The following is a 15,296-nucleotide window of genomic DNA, read 5'->3' as shown; positions in this document are numbered from 1 at the left end:
AGTCCTCAGAAAAACACCACACAAAAGTGCCAGGGCTGCCAGCTAAAACACACACATCAACAAAAAAATATTGAAGTAATCCAAGATATAGCCAAAGATTGCAGTGCCACAGCACTAGCAAAAATTTAAATTTGCTTACTGGAATTCTTTCGGATAAATGACGTTTCGGATAAACGACGCTCTACTGTATTTTAGGGATCTTTCAAAAATATGTAGACACTACATCAGTGTTTCTCAACAGGGGCGATATCGCCCCCATGTGGGTGTTTTTCCATGTTGAGGGGGGCGATTAGTAACAATTTATATTTTGGGGGCAAAAAAACAATTTTCTAGGCGATATAGTAAAACATTATATTAAGAATAATTAGATATTTTATTCGTTATATCGTACAATAATTAAACAAATAACATTATCTTAGTCACTAGTCTATTCAATTCACTGCGAATTTGGAGAGCCTTGTCCCTCGGCATCGGAATTTTGAAGTGAAGGAGCGATACTACGTAACGGTTTTATTGAAGGGGGCGACGATTAGTTAGAGGTTGAGAAACACTGCACTACATGCACTAATGTTGTGTAGTCCTAATGGTTGGCAGAGACAAAGCGATTTTGTCTTTTGCTTGGGCAGTTCAGTTTTTCCGGAGGAGGTCAGCATAGTGGGAAATATCACACGGGGATTAGTAGCTTGCATTCAGGTCTGTATGAGGCAGACATGAATGCGAGCTACTGACCCTGCTCTGGATTGGACCAGATGATCTTAAAAGCGAAGGGACAAAGATCCCCAGATAATTTTTTGAGGTCTCTGGACTGAGTTGGAAGACAGAGTTCCCTTGGAAGGTATTGTGTGCATGATTACATCTAGATTTGGACAGCAGCCATCCAATTGTTGAGACCAGCATCCAGAGCTGGCGGATTCTCTGGATGCTCCTGCCAAAATGGCCCATCTTCAAGTAAAAGAAACTGTGCTCAAAGGAAAGACAGTGACTTTTGGATGAACCCTTTCCTTTCTCCCTTCTTAGAACATGTTCTAACTAAAAAGGGAGAAAGGAAAAATCGTTCAATCAGTAACAAATCAAATGGTCAACCCTTGTATACATCACTACTAATACTGTATTTGGTAACACTAGCATGATGCAAATCAGTTATCTATCATCTTGAGTCTGGTAAATTTATAGTACAAATATTTTCTGTATTTTGGTTTAATAAAGCATTAAAATAGGTACCTAATTATTATTTTTTAACTATTTATTTACCTACATGTTACATACATTATTTTAGAATTTATTATTAGTTCGTTTAATTGGGCCAAAATGGATTAGTCCCAACGTGTCCCAATTAAACAAAATCAACTGTATTGCAATTCATTAGGTAATTTAGATAAATCAAAAAATTGTCCATAAAATTTACTTTGGAAAATTGTTTTTTATATTTAATATTATTAACACCTAAAAGATAAAAATTCTAAAGATTTTGTCTGAAAATCTGTCAATACAATTTTGTATCAATGTATCCATTATTTCATAAAACAGACATTTATATGACTCCTTTTTAGACCTAGTATCAACATGTTTTATTTGTTTTTTTTTTTTTGGTTGAATTTCTGAAAAATTTTTATCTTCCATAAAAAGTCAATAAATTGATTNTTGCGACTTTTCGTATTTTAGCCGTATTTGCTAGCACTTTCAATAGCTTTTTAAAAGTTAAAAAAAAAATCTGTCAATACAATTTTGTATCAATGTATCCTTTATTTCATAAAACAGATATTTATATAATTCCTTTTTAGAACCAATATCAGTATGTCTCATTTGTTTTTTTGGTTGAATTTCTAAAAAATTTTCATCTTTTTTCAAAGCATCCCAAATCAAATCAAAATCATTTCTTTTATGTCATAAAAAGTCAATAAACTGATTTATTATAGTAATACAATATGCTGTATTAAAAAAACATATTGTAATATATCAAATAAGATATCTGACTGTGCAAATATTTGATGAAAACTAATAATAAAAAGTGGAAATCAAAATTTATTAAATAATGGTATAATCCTCTTGCAGCAATTGTTGTATCAACCATATTCAACAACAAAAGTTTTAATTCTTGTTTATACTCCATAGTGCAGTTTACAATCCTGCTTTTGTAATTCCATCTAATAGGTGTGGTTGAAGGAAAATGTTTTTTGACTTCTAGGTCTAAGGTGCGAGATCTTTTAGAAGATTTAGAAAAAAAATGAAGAAAATCCTGTCATAGTTCGAAAAAATATTTTATATTCTTTTATATATCCAACAGATTGAGAGAAAACTAGATTCGAAAATAGTATACGAAAATAGCATGTTTCACTATTTCTTTAGAAGTACAAAAGAATCTAATAATTGTTATTTTTTGCCCGGGCAAACACTGGGCTCATCTGCTAGTTTTTATCTTTATTAAAAAATTTGGCATATTATACGGGAACAAACTCTATTTGTAACAATAACATAAAAATGAATCTTTTCAACAAACATAAACAACTTTGTTTGATTATTTTATTGTGGCATAAAATCAATTAAATACATAATTTGGCAGACAAAAAAAATTTTAGATCTTTTAACAATCCTATGTACATAATTATTCCAGACAAATCATCAGGGGAACGAAAATCCTTTACATAAATAAAAAGTTATTGACTAGTTTTACAATTTTAATTTTTTCAAATAGAAAAATATTTTATATATATTGATTTTAAATAAAATTAAAAATAAAATTTATACAAATCATCATCTTTTGCTTTAACTTGATGATAACAATTTTAATTTTCATCATATACAAAATTTAATTTTATCAAAATACAGTTAATGAGATCTAAAATCTTTATACAAATTTCACAAGAACATTGTGATAAGCATTTTCAAATCTGTCATCGATTTCAATAAATATTGCATTGCCAACAGTTGTAAGAAGTTTTTGTTTTTTTTTTTTTTTAGCTTTTATAAAAATATATATATATTTATCATCATCATAAATTTTATAAAAATATGCAGGATTACTTATAAAGTGATATGTTTGTTGTCTTTTGATCAGAAAATACCCAAATATCTATTGGTAACAAAGTATGCACAAAAATGTTTTTGATGATAATTTGTTTGCTAGATTCCAGTTTCTTGACATACTGAAATTATTCGTTGAAATTTGTGAAACATACACTCATATTTTTTATGAAACAAAAGTTTAAATTTCTTTTCTACAAACTGTTTTTGTGGCATTTTGTAATTTACTCCATTATTGACCAATTAAATGTAAAGTTTACAGTCTGCCAGAAGAGATTTTGTTCTCTAATGGCACCATGTGGTGGTCTGTAAGTGCATTTTTTATTAGTAAATACACACTGCAATTAAATTTTATTAACTGATTATTTTTGTTATTTAAATTGGTTAAAAAGTGAAATCCCAAACGAAAGGCACTTCTCAAATGAAACATAAAATCTTTTCAAATAACACTTGTGTAGAAAAGAGTTATACAAAAGTGCATTTTTGAAAGTTCTCAAATTGCAATATTTTGGATGGAGATTCATTTTTTGTTGCCAGAATCTGTAGAAGAGAACACATTGAGCACTTGTTTTTTGTATTCTCTTAGAACATACAATTTACAGTCCTTTGTGTCCAGATTCTAAAATATTGAATAGTTTTGTAATAGAGAACTCAAATATTTAACAATAATCTATAGAATAAACTTGCAATTACTATTCTAAAATGCCTTCAGTTACCTATTTAATATCATTACATACAATGTTATTTCAAATTACTTCAGCAAGTGTATCATGTTGAGTTTTGAATCAAATTTTATTTGACAAGAAATCATTATATTTTTAATACTCAAATTAGAATAGTGTCAAAATAAAGTGAAATAGTATTTACTCTCAAAAGTTTTTTTGATTACTTTGATAATAAATTTTCTATTGAATTTAGTTATGGCTGAAAACAGGGCTATCATTTTTATAAGTAAAAATTCTAAATATAAAACAAATAATTATTCCAAGGTAAAAAATATTACTCATGTTCTCCACAAAATCATCTTGGAAAACATTTCACTTGAGATATTTTTCTTACAGGAAAATATTTGTAAATCATGTATATATTATAATAAATATTGTTCTAGTTTTTTTAAATGTATAGAAAATGTTTAAAAATCTTAGGATATTTGTGTTTGTTTAAACACAATCCTCGTGACTTTTTATATTTGACAAAAAATTGTCATTGACAATTTTTATATAACAAACACACACACACATATATATATAACAAATATTTTCTGTATATATAGTAAAAAGTATTTTTGTATTTTATAATATGTAAATTTGTATGAAATTGATTTGCCATTTAATTAATAGATTATAATGTGTAAAGAGAGATTCGTGTTTTTGCAGTAAGATGCTTTATAACATTAACAGGAACAGATTTTGCATATGCTGATATGCTGTCCTGTGTGACGAGATGTGCCCGAATGTCGAATGTGTGAAACTTGTATCGAGTGGCGTATCCTCGTAACTGTACAGATAATGATAAAATTGCATAAGAATCCAATCCAGTAGGAATGTAGGATCTGCAGATTTACATGTGAACTGAAGCAGAATAACGGCTTTCCTCGCTCTTCCAGTGCCACTGACTGGGTCGATACTGTACAAAAAATAGTTGATTTTGAAACAAAAATTTTGCTTTAAAAATTTAATTTTTATGACAATACCTTGATTAAAAATTGCCCAGATGATGAATGTGGATGCTTGTAAGCATAAAACAACCATATTCCAATACCTACAATCAAAACAATAACTAAAATGATAGCAAATACACCACCTGCTCCAATTCCAGTCTGTTTAGTTTCTTCTACTGATACTATAATATACATACATAATTTTTAAAAATTTTATATAAATTTTTAATTAATTAATAATTATTATTATGCATACCTTTTGATGATGCTTTCATGCCATCATAAACCGAAGGAATAGTATTATGATCTTCTGGAGGTCTCAAACTCGAGAAAGAAGACCACGTGACGGCCGTACTACTAGGTGATTTACTTGATATAGTCTGACTAATGTCAGATGATGATGCTGATGATGTCTCCAACTGGTTAGAAGTTGAGACCAAAGTTGTAGGATTGGAAATTTTTGGGACCATGGTAGAAGTATCCATTGAATTTGATGTTTTGGATATTGTGACTAATGATGATAATGGATTGTTTTACATTATTATGAAAATAGAATTTAAAAAATTTATAACTGTTTACCTGTAGATGGAGTCATTTCCACTCCTTTAGGACAGGCCGATTGGTTTTTCTAGAAAATATTTTTAAAATATTTAAATTTTTTCAATCTCATCATCATATTTTTTTTATACGTACATGAGAAATGCAATTGAACTGTAGCCATTCCTGCCTGTTCCGATCCAGTCCGTCTGAACATTTTTTATTGGTTTCACACCAAATGCAGTCGAATCCAATTTGACTCGATTCGCAAGAAACACAATCCTTGAATTTTAAACAAGCTGAAAATAATTTTTTTTTGGAATTGTTTAATTCTAATGTTCCTTTTTACAAGTTTATTATTCTAGCAAACTTTAATGCATTGACTGGTTTTATTAGAATAGGACAAAGAATAGTAGCTATAACGTATAATTAATTTTTTTTATGTTTAATTTGATAATATTTGTTGGTAATTGGAAAAAATTCTATTGACAATAATAATGAAAAAATGTTTTTGAAAGGCAAACCAATGTTTGCTTTTCAAAAACAATCCTAACACTCCTGCCATAGAATCCTAACACTCGTGTGCCAAATCGAACAAGCCTTATTTGTAAAAACCATTTGAAGCTCAAATTTAAATTTAGAATGGAATCTTGTGAAAGTGGGTTTGGTCAAGAATAAAGGAAATGGCCAAACTTAGAGGTAGAATAATGCAATTTTGAGTTCAAAATAAACAATGACAACTAATTACAAGTTTGGTAATGCCCTCAAATTTTTATAGTTTCTGTAGGACACAGAACTTCTGGAAAGCCAGAAGATAGAGGATAGAACTATGGAGTAGATGGAGAATTTTGATTTAGGCTTAAAAAAAAATCACAAATTTGTCTTAATAATGAGACAGTTAATCGATGACTGAAGTAAATGGCACGTTCAAAAATTTAAGTGTCAAGTTATCCTTGCAGTGTTTTTAGGAAAGTAAATTCTCAATCTAACAGACTAATCGGGGAAAGATGTATCCCCTATTGCCAGAAGTTCATTGAATGCATATATTAATCTAATAACAAATTTAAAACAATATTGTAACATACTGTACACTGAATAATTTATAGACTATTCTAGAAGTGGTGTGTATATGTGAATAAAAAATCAAGTTCTAAAAAATTTTTGTCAGTATGATGGGCCAATAGGATTCTCAAGACCACAAATAAGTCTATTTTCTTATATTTATACAGTCAAAACTTAAGAAATCTGATAATCTTAGTCATAGAAGGGTAATACTACATTCACACATGACTCACTTCGATCTCGATTTACCTACAATCTGGATTGTGACTGTTACCAGTCAAATGTAGTGCTGTTCACACAGGCAGTCCACTTGAGAAGAGCCTGGCTATTACACGCAATGATAAAACTGACCATAACGATGTGATAAGTCACGAACACCAACAAACAAAATGGAAGTTTTTATTAGAAATAAATATAGTACTTTTTCTTGCCATATATCTAATAATAGACAGATGTCATCGTCACTCCAAATATAGTATCTTTATTTCTCTGTTGATAGTCCGACATGTGTTCTGCAGCCATCTTGTATTTTCTCGCGCATGTGGGATTGTGGGATCTGTCTTATGACTGGATCTAGTTTCAAGAACTTTCTTGAGTCAATCGCAACTGAACCTCATTTCAGTTGAGATTGAAACGGTCGAGAGAGGTCACACCAAGGCATAGTCAGACCTTGGTCACAATCTATTGATAGATTGAAATGCTTTGTATGAATGAGGTATAACTTATTGACAAAATATCAAACTAGCAGAAGAATTCGAAAAGCAATATTTTTGATATTTCCTTTTTTCACATAAATGCAATTGCTGATAATATTTTTTTTACTCTAGTTTATGTAATTTTTTTTTTTATTACAGTAGAGTCCCACAAACTTGACTTTGCCAAACTCTCAGTCTACATTAATGAGTTACTGAAAATGACAAGTTTTATGGCATAACAATGATGTTAATTTAAATATTACACCTTTATGAAAATTCTGCTATGTGCAAATTCATATACATATTAACTATGTACCAATAGTGACTATTTCTACTTGTAATTAAAATTTAATTTAAAAAAATATTGGCTTTTCTTGTCATGATGTTTTAAAGTGGCATGTTGGAAAAAGGGTTATATTCTTTGTTAATGCATGGAACTGATGCTATTATTGAATGTTAACAGTGATGAACAATAACTTAAAAATACACACAATAGGTAAAAATTGGATTATCATGCTGTCTAAATAAGATCTTGTAATTCAATTTTTCAGTCACTTCCCATTAAATGCTAAACCAAGAATTTTGATAATTCAATGTTCCACATATGGAAATAAAATGTGTTTAATGTAAATGCCACTAAAAAAATTGAAAAAATTTTTTTTAAATTTTAGTATTCAGTATTCTTCATTATAACAAAAATAAAAGCATGGGGCATTCATGGGAAGCTCATAAAAATTGATAGAGAGTGTAACTAAGAATATTTCTAAACACAAGCATTTTACACTTTTATTTTTGGTCACTTAATATCAAGAATACTGTGAAAGTTGAAAAAATGATAATTTTTTTGATTTTTAGTGCATTTATTTGAATGCCTATAATATGTAAATGAAAATATTTTTTAACTTTTAAAAAATGCTTTTTATTCAGATAAATGCACTAAAAAGTAAAAAATTTATCTGAATAAAAAGCATTTTTTTAAAATGTGTTTTAAAACTGATATGAAGACTGTTGAAAATGTTTTTAATCAGTTTTAAAGCACATTACAGAGCATGTTCAATGTGGTGTCCACCATTTTTGATAAGCAAGTTACATTGCATTACTGTGTTATCAACAGTAGCTCTTAGCATATCGGAAGTAACTCCATAAACAGTTTCATTTTAAAACCAATTAAAAACATTTTCAATGATGTCTTCATGTCTTATTTCATTTAACAATATTGCAGACAGCACATTTCCCGTTGGTGGTGAGTTTTTGAACGTTTTTTTTCATGGGAAATAAAATCCCATGACATCCTGTACACTATTATCAAGTTTGATAACATTCTGTCCAGTAGTTTTCATTTTATGGCTATTTCAAAGTGGAACTTTAATTATAAACACCCTGTATACTACTATTCTATTTAAATATTAAATATATTTAACATATTAGAGTATAAATAAAACTTTTTGGCTATAGTTCAAATGCTATCATCCCAAGTAATGCTTATGACAATGTTGCTAAAGGCCTTCCTATTGATCAAATTTTTACCATTCTGCTTTCTGCGATGGCAAAAGTTGAAAATTTTCAACTTCATATTCCATCAGCTTTGATGGCAAAAGTGACATCATTTTGCCATTCTGGCAACAGTTTCCATTGTTATTTTCTGCATGTGAGTACCAGGATTTACATTTTCTATCAATTTATATGGGCTTCCCATGAGTACCCATGCTTTTAATTTTTGGTTGCAGTTGCATAATAGAGAACATTGAATGTTGTGAAAGAATTTATTTTTAAAAATATAAAACAATTTTTTCAGATGAAGGAACAACTTTATTCAATAATGTACAAACCATTTTGGACAACTCCATAATTTCTTGCTCAAAAAGCTTCCTGTCTTTCTTGGCAAAAAAAACTTTCTTAGCAAGGCATCAAATGGCACTTGAAACAAAGCACTGTTCATTTAAAGAATTGAAGAGCATGAAACAGTGAATATCAGAAGAGGCAATATAGAGGATATAACAATACCCCAGCCCAGCTCTAATAATTTTTGCCATGCAGATATCAGATGTCATTCATCTTTGTGATGAGTGAAGTCAGGTATTGTGTTAGAAGATGATGCCCTTCTGGTATGCCAATTCCGGATGCTTCTCATGGATAGCTGCATTCAATTTGTCAATTTGGATGTGTACTGTTATTCAGAAACAATCTGTAGATCACAATACCCTTCCAGTCCCATCAAATTAAGGGCATGATCTTGTTTGGATGAAGACCTTGCCTTTGAAGTGGTTTGCTACACAGCCCCTATGATTGTTTACAATCAACACTTAAGCATGATCCATTTTTTCATTGCCTGTTATCACCCATTTCAGAAATGGATCTCGCTCTGGTTTTCTTGAATTGCTTACGGAAATGTGTTCTAGGAGATTTGCTTCAGTCAACTTTAGTAGGCTCGATGTTTGAGTTTTGCATATGTAGCCAAGTTAAGGCAAAGATTTTCCACACTCAATTTTTGGAGAATGCCTGAAATCTCTCATGCTGCTTAGTGTGAATTGATGTTGATCTTTTGTGGCCAGCCCAAGCACAGTGTATCTTTGACAGAAAAATCTAAAGAATGAAATCTCAAAAACCACTTCTGGTGCACACATTCTTTCAAGGTATCCTTGTAATACACTGCACATGTCTTTTTATATATTTGCATTGTTTTTTGCTTTTTTTTAAAATAAAAAAAAGCATATGTCAAAAATGCTCATTTTGCTTATCCATCATTCAATTGACAAAACACAACCAATTTTTTCAAGTGTAATGTCAATTTCAAATGGTTACAAGATTTTCAAAATTTTGACTGAAATTTGTTGCTGTCAATCAACAAAAACTGCACACACTTATTGGTCAACCCTACAGTTTGTGTGAAGCTATTTGGTTATCAGTTGCAAATATCAAAAAATAACATTTTCCTTTTTCCATTAATAAATACATAATTTTGCTGCAAAGAGGAAAAGATAACTAAATTATATTTTGATATTATTATGTAAATGTAAATTACAAACATTTAGCACAAACAGTCTACTCGAAGTGATGTGTTGTAGTTTCATGTATATGGCATTTCCTACAAGTATCATTGTAAGCATTGTTTCTTTTAAAATGTGCTTTCCTGTACTTTCTTATACAGTAATCATGAACCAAAAGCACCCAAAAGTCAGCTGGCAGTTTAATGCAATTCTGTTGTTATAATCTTGGCTGAGATCATTAGGGTACCTACTGTGGAGCTGCTTTTGAGCCAAAAAATTGGAAAATTGTTCATCATGTGTTTATTTCAATATAGCATGATTGTTCTGTTGTTCTTCCTTGATCAAGCTTGCAACATCATGTGATTGGATTGCTTGATCATGTGATTGGATTGCTTGATCAAGCTTGCAACATCATGTGAGGAGGATAAATCCTGTAAATTTACACACAGATTTAAGAATCATTTACTATAGTGTTAGTGTTTCCATTGATGCATGTGAAGCTATGTACAGTACATTTCCATGAATGACTACCGTTGAAGTATTATCGATGAGCATCTGATTTTCTGTGTAATCTAATGTGAACAAGTATCTGTTCTGCAATGTGTTGTTGTGGAATAAGGTTATTGTGTATTGTTCTTTTCTGATCAGCAATCCTTTGCTTTGTAACCATGAAATGTGGGTATTTCTCTGTGAATTTGTCTGTCAGTCTATGTTGTCATAGTTGTTTCTAATTTTGTAATGATGTAGTAGATATGGGTAACAAAATTCCTTCATTTTCTGTAATAGTAATATTATTTCTGTTCAGGGCCATATATTTTGTCTTAAACAAACTAGACCAAAACATTATTATTGTCCCCTTCTCAAGGGTTGATGCATTTGCAATAAGATCTTCTCTTATCTACTACCAGAACAGCAGCAGCAATTGAAAATGACATCCTTATTTAACTGTTTGGAAAAAGTGAAGAAGAAAGTAAAGGGATAGTGTACCATCCCATTTAAGGTCTGTTTTAGTTCCAAAACAGCTAGAATTTGTAATGCAGAATTTAACATAGTGCTTTGATCAGCCTTACAGGTACAATTTCTTTTCAATTACTAACATTAGAAAAATCAAAGGCAAAATCTAAAATCATCAGTATTCAATTAGTTTGGTCTTAGATATCTTAGAAACTACATAATTATTTCTACAAAATTTATTCTAAAGACTTACTTGGTAAAGCTTTAAAATAGAGAACAGTATCATTGCTAATATCCAAATGCTTCAAATCAGTCTTATGATATTCATAAATAATCTTTTTTCGAAAAACTAAAAGTATATTACAAATATAAATTTAATAGCAATTCAATAAAATACAATATTTTAATGAAATTTTCTTACAATATGACGTTCGTTCTAAAACATATGCATCTGATATTCCTATCTTCACAGGATGAGATTCATTTGATATTTCAGTGATTGGAAATGGAATCTGAAAGTTCATACATTATAATGTATTCCATAATTATAGAACAAGGTGTTATTAAAGATATGACCAAAAAAAAATACAAGACAAAAATATTTTATTTAAATGATCTAATTTAAGAATAAAAATCAGTTCACTGATAATAAAAATAATTTAGATTGACTGGCATAAAAAGTTGGAAACATTTTATTCTTTTATTTTATTCTATTTGATAAATATGAAAATATGTCCCTGTATTAACTTTTGGTCCTTATTCTTTAATTGTATACACCCTATAATTTACAAAATGAAGAGAAAAGAAAATTACATTTTTATATACAAAAGCAATATCACCATTTCTATATAATATAGTTTCAAATTTAAATGATCCACCTCCGCCAACTAAAATAGAAATGTGCAATTTATTATTCTAGAAATAAAATATTCATGTAATAAATTTCATGAAATGAACCTTCAGATGCTTTTTCTTTGAGAATAACATTATCCCAGAGCACAGTAAATGCTGTTCCTGCAAAGAAAATATTTATGATTAATAGATAATATATTTTTTTAAATATCAAATATTAATTTAATACTTGAAAATTCTGAATACAAACAATTCTTGTAGATTAAAGGAAATTTTAATATTCATACAAATATAAGTAGTTTTCTGGTTAAACAATAATGCAAAAATTCCATTTTGTGTTTAACATATATATTATTTTAATTTCCACAGTATCTACAATAAGGACCCTCCAACATTTAAGACTATCAAGTAGTGTGTTGAAAAAAGCACATTGGCATAAATCAAAGATCTTTTGAAATAAGTTTCCATAAGTCAGTCATATAAGCAAAAATAGAACTTGGAATGTGTTTGAATCGGTTGGCAGTTCATAAAATATCTTTACCATTGATTACACTTCATGCTTATAAGGTATTGATTTTGCAATAAATCTGATTTTCATTTTGTTTAGTCATCAAATTTTTACAATTGCAATGCAGGAATGCATTGCTGGTGATGAAAACTTATTGCACAATGTTTACAGACAGGGAAAGGAAAAGGAATTTGTATAATGTGAGAATTTGGGAAACTTTAAAAATCGGCATGAAGTCAAAGTATATGCATTTTTATGGTTGCAGATTAATAAAATATTTTATTTTTAATATTATATAATATTAATTAGTTATATAACTGTTAATTAGAAAAATAAACTGGAGAACCAATAGTACATGTGCATAGTAAGTCAAATGCAGATGTCTTCTATATATGCCATGCTTCTGCATGGCATATATACAAGAGCAATCTAGCAGGACTGGCTATAAACTTTATAGGATCCTCTAAAGTCTCAGTGCATTAATGCAGTGCATAAAGCAGGTGCATTATGAATATATCAGCAAGGGAAAAAAAGGCATGGACAGTTAATATAACTACTAATGTGTATTTTTTTTATCATTTGTTTATCTATCTATCTATCTATCTATCTACTTTTTATTTTTATGTGGTATAGTTAGCGTATTCGTATATTTGTATGTTATCAGTCTGTAGATTTTATTTATCTGTTCACAGACTTGTGCACTAGACGTTAAAAAAGTTCTAAAATTAAAAACGTTCCATAATTGGTTTTATTCAGTATAAACTGAAAATTTTTTTTGATTCATTCCTGATGAAGGTCAATTAATTGACCAAAAAGTTACATGCTATAATAAAATAGACTGCATTTTATAGGTCAACTAAACAACGATCTACAATTAACCAGTAACCAGTGTGAAATTCTTTAAAAATCAGCGAACATTTTCGATTCCCCTTCTGGGATCTTCTTCAGGCTTATTTTTATACCTTCCTTTATAACTGGATTCTTTAATTGGAATGTTTTTAAAAATTTGAAACGTGCCATTTTCTGAAAAAATTTTTCGAAAGTGGAAGGAATCCACGTGCTATTTCAACTATAATTTTCTACCAATGGGGATTCGTTGTGTGCAATACCTCATATAAATTTATCGTATAACATATATTATGATTTATCGTCAATTAAAAATTGCTATGCTGCAGAGAGATTTATTTCTTCTTTAAAATTAATGCATGCAGATTTGCGATTGGTTTAAAGATTTCCACTGCCTCCAACGAATCCCCATTGGTAGAAAATTATACTTGAAATAGCACGTGGATTCCTTCCACTTTCAAAAAATTTTTTTGGAAAATGGCATGTTTCAAATTTTTAAAAACATTCGAATTAAAGAATCCAGTTATAAAGGAAGGTATAAAAATAAGCCTGAAGAAGATCCCAGGAGGGGAATCAAAAACGTTCGCCGATTTTTAAAGAATTTCATGCCAGTTACTGGTTAATTGTAGATCATTGTTTAGTTGAAGTATATACAACCCGGTGTGGTGAGAAACAGCATTTTATAGGTTTGTAAGGTTAGTTATTTGTAAGTTTTGTAAAAAGTTTGTAAGATTTGTAAGTAATAGTTGGTTATTTACAATATATAACTTTGCACTTGGTGCAAGATTAAAGGGAATGCAAGGTAACAAGCACACACAAAAATAAAGTAAAATTGGATGAATCCTACAGTGGAATAGCATTAAAAATTATCTTTATTAATAGGGTTGAGGTGTTAAGATTTTTTAACCATAGTAGAAAAGAAATAATCTTGCATTATTGAACTTTCACCATATTTTACTATTATCATTATATTCTTGGAAACTTAAAGAATTCTCATAAAAATTTTTATGCAGGAATACAATAATCTAGCAATGAATTTAAGTAAATCTTTGATTTAAAATAATAATTTTAGTATAATATTCTTCCTTATTAGTATTATTGAAATTACAAAAAACATACCATTGTCATAATACCTAATTAAAGAAGTATTACTGATGCTTGGATCAAAATTAGCCATCAACGGAGCAATGTATTGAGTTGCTGCAATCCAACTGTGAATATGATCACCCGTATAGAGAAATCCTGTAGAAAACACACAATTATTTTTACTTGTAATATATATGTATATAAATTAATAGTTTTTTTATGCTGATTCATTTATACTAATTTATATCTTTTGTCAAAAGCATATATGAAAATTTTAAATAAACAGATGCAGAACTGTAGGTTAAAAACCATTAACAAAGTATATAAATTTAAGTTTGAAATGATTACTTTAAATATTCATACTATTGGACAGTATGTGTATTATCTATGTTAAATATCATGTATAAAAAAAACAAACTAGTTTGTGTAAACAACAAAATTCCAAGTATGAGTAATACATTATTTTATTCTTCAAATTACATAGAAGTTTACTTTTACTAACTTTTGCATAAACAGCTGAAAACTTAAACATGTTGAATTAAATACTTCTAGAAAAAAGTTTATTTGTAACTTTTATGTTAACATTATTATTTATAAAGAATTGGTTGAATGATTACCATTCTTTCTTCACTATATGTTAATTCAATCATTTTTGTCTTTATGACCTCAAAATGGATATAATTATTTTGATAATGCTTTTATTTTTATCAAATATAGGTTGACATTACAGAAATGAGTGATGAGTGATTATGTATCTGAATTGCATTCAATAATTTGCATTACTTTTTCCATTTAACATTTATTTTACTCTTTAATTACAAAATGTGTTCAAGTAGTTCCAGAAATGAATCAAAAGATGTATTTAAGATTATTCAAAATCATCTTGGGTTTTGAACAATCTTTTCTCCAATTCAGGAAACATTTAGAAAAATCAGCTTTTCTCAGAAATTCCAAAATTTTCTTCAATTTGTCTTTTATGAGTTCTGTTGACTCAAATTGTTGTCTTTGATGGTCAGATGGCCAAGACATTGGCCTACCACTCTGGGGACTCAAGATCAAATCTGAGAAAGTAACCTTGAGAATTTTTT

At 29.1% G+C, this 15,296-nt stretch overlaps 1 protein-coding gene across 1 annotated transcript in view; it reads right to left on the bottom strand.

Annotated features, from left to right (window-relative positions):
• Positions 1-4,258: 4,258 nt before the first annotated feature.
• LOC111638310 (plexin domain-containing protein 2-like) overlaps positions 4,259-15,296 on the bottom strand; it is a 48,691-nt gene continuing 37,653 nt past the window's right edge. The window contains exons 6-15 of the mRNA XM_023384000.1: positions 14,242-14,364; positions 11,874-11,930; positions 11,730-11,803; positions 11,338-11,428; positions 11,170-11,265; positions 5,375-5,517; positions 5,261-5,309; positions 4,938-5,192; positions 4,715-4,863; positions 4,259-4,647 (exon numbers count right to left, since the gene is read on the bottom strand). Coding sequence (XP_023239768.1) covers positions 4,582-4,647; positions 4,715-4,863; positions 4,938-5,192; positions 5,261-5,309; positions 5,375-5,517; positions 11,170-11,265; positions 11,338-11,428; positions 11,730-11,803; positions 11,874-11,930; positions 14,242-14,364 — 1,103 coding nt within the window. The 3' untranslated portion in view covers positions 4,259-4,581. The remainder of the gene's footprint in view (positions 4,648-4,714; positions 4,864-4,937; positions 5,193-5,260; positions 5,310-5,374; positions 5,518-11,169; positions 11,266-11,337; positions 11,429-11,729; positions 11,804-11,873; positions 11,931-14,241; positions 14,365-15,296) is intronic.

This window comes from Centruroides sculpturatus, unplaced genomic scaffold, assembly GCF_000671375.1.
Source record: "Centruroides sculpturatus isolate CEXI.00-Female unplaced genomic scaffold, Cexi_2.0 scaffold1256, whole genome shotgun sequence".
NCBI classification, from domain to species: Eukaryota; Metazoa; Arthropoda; class Arachnida; order Scorpiones; family Buthidae; genus Centruroides; species Centruroides sculpturatus.
This window is presented reverse-complemented; position numbering and strand designations above follow the sequence as displayed.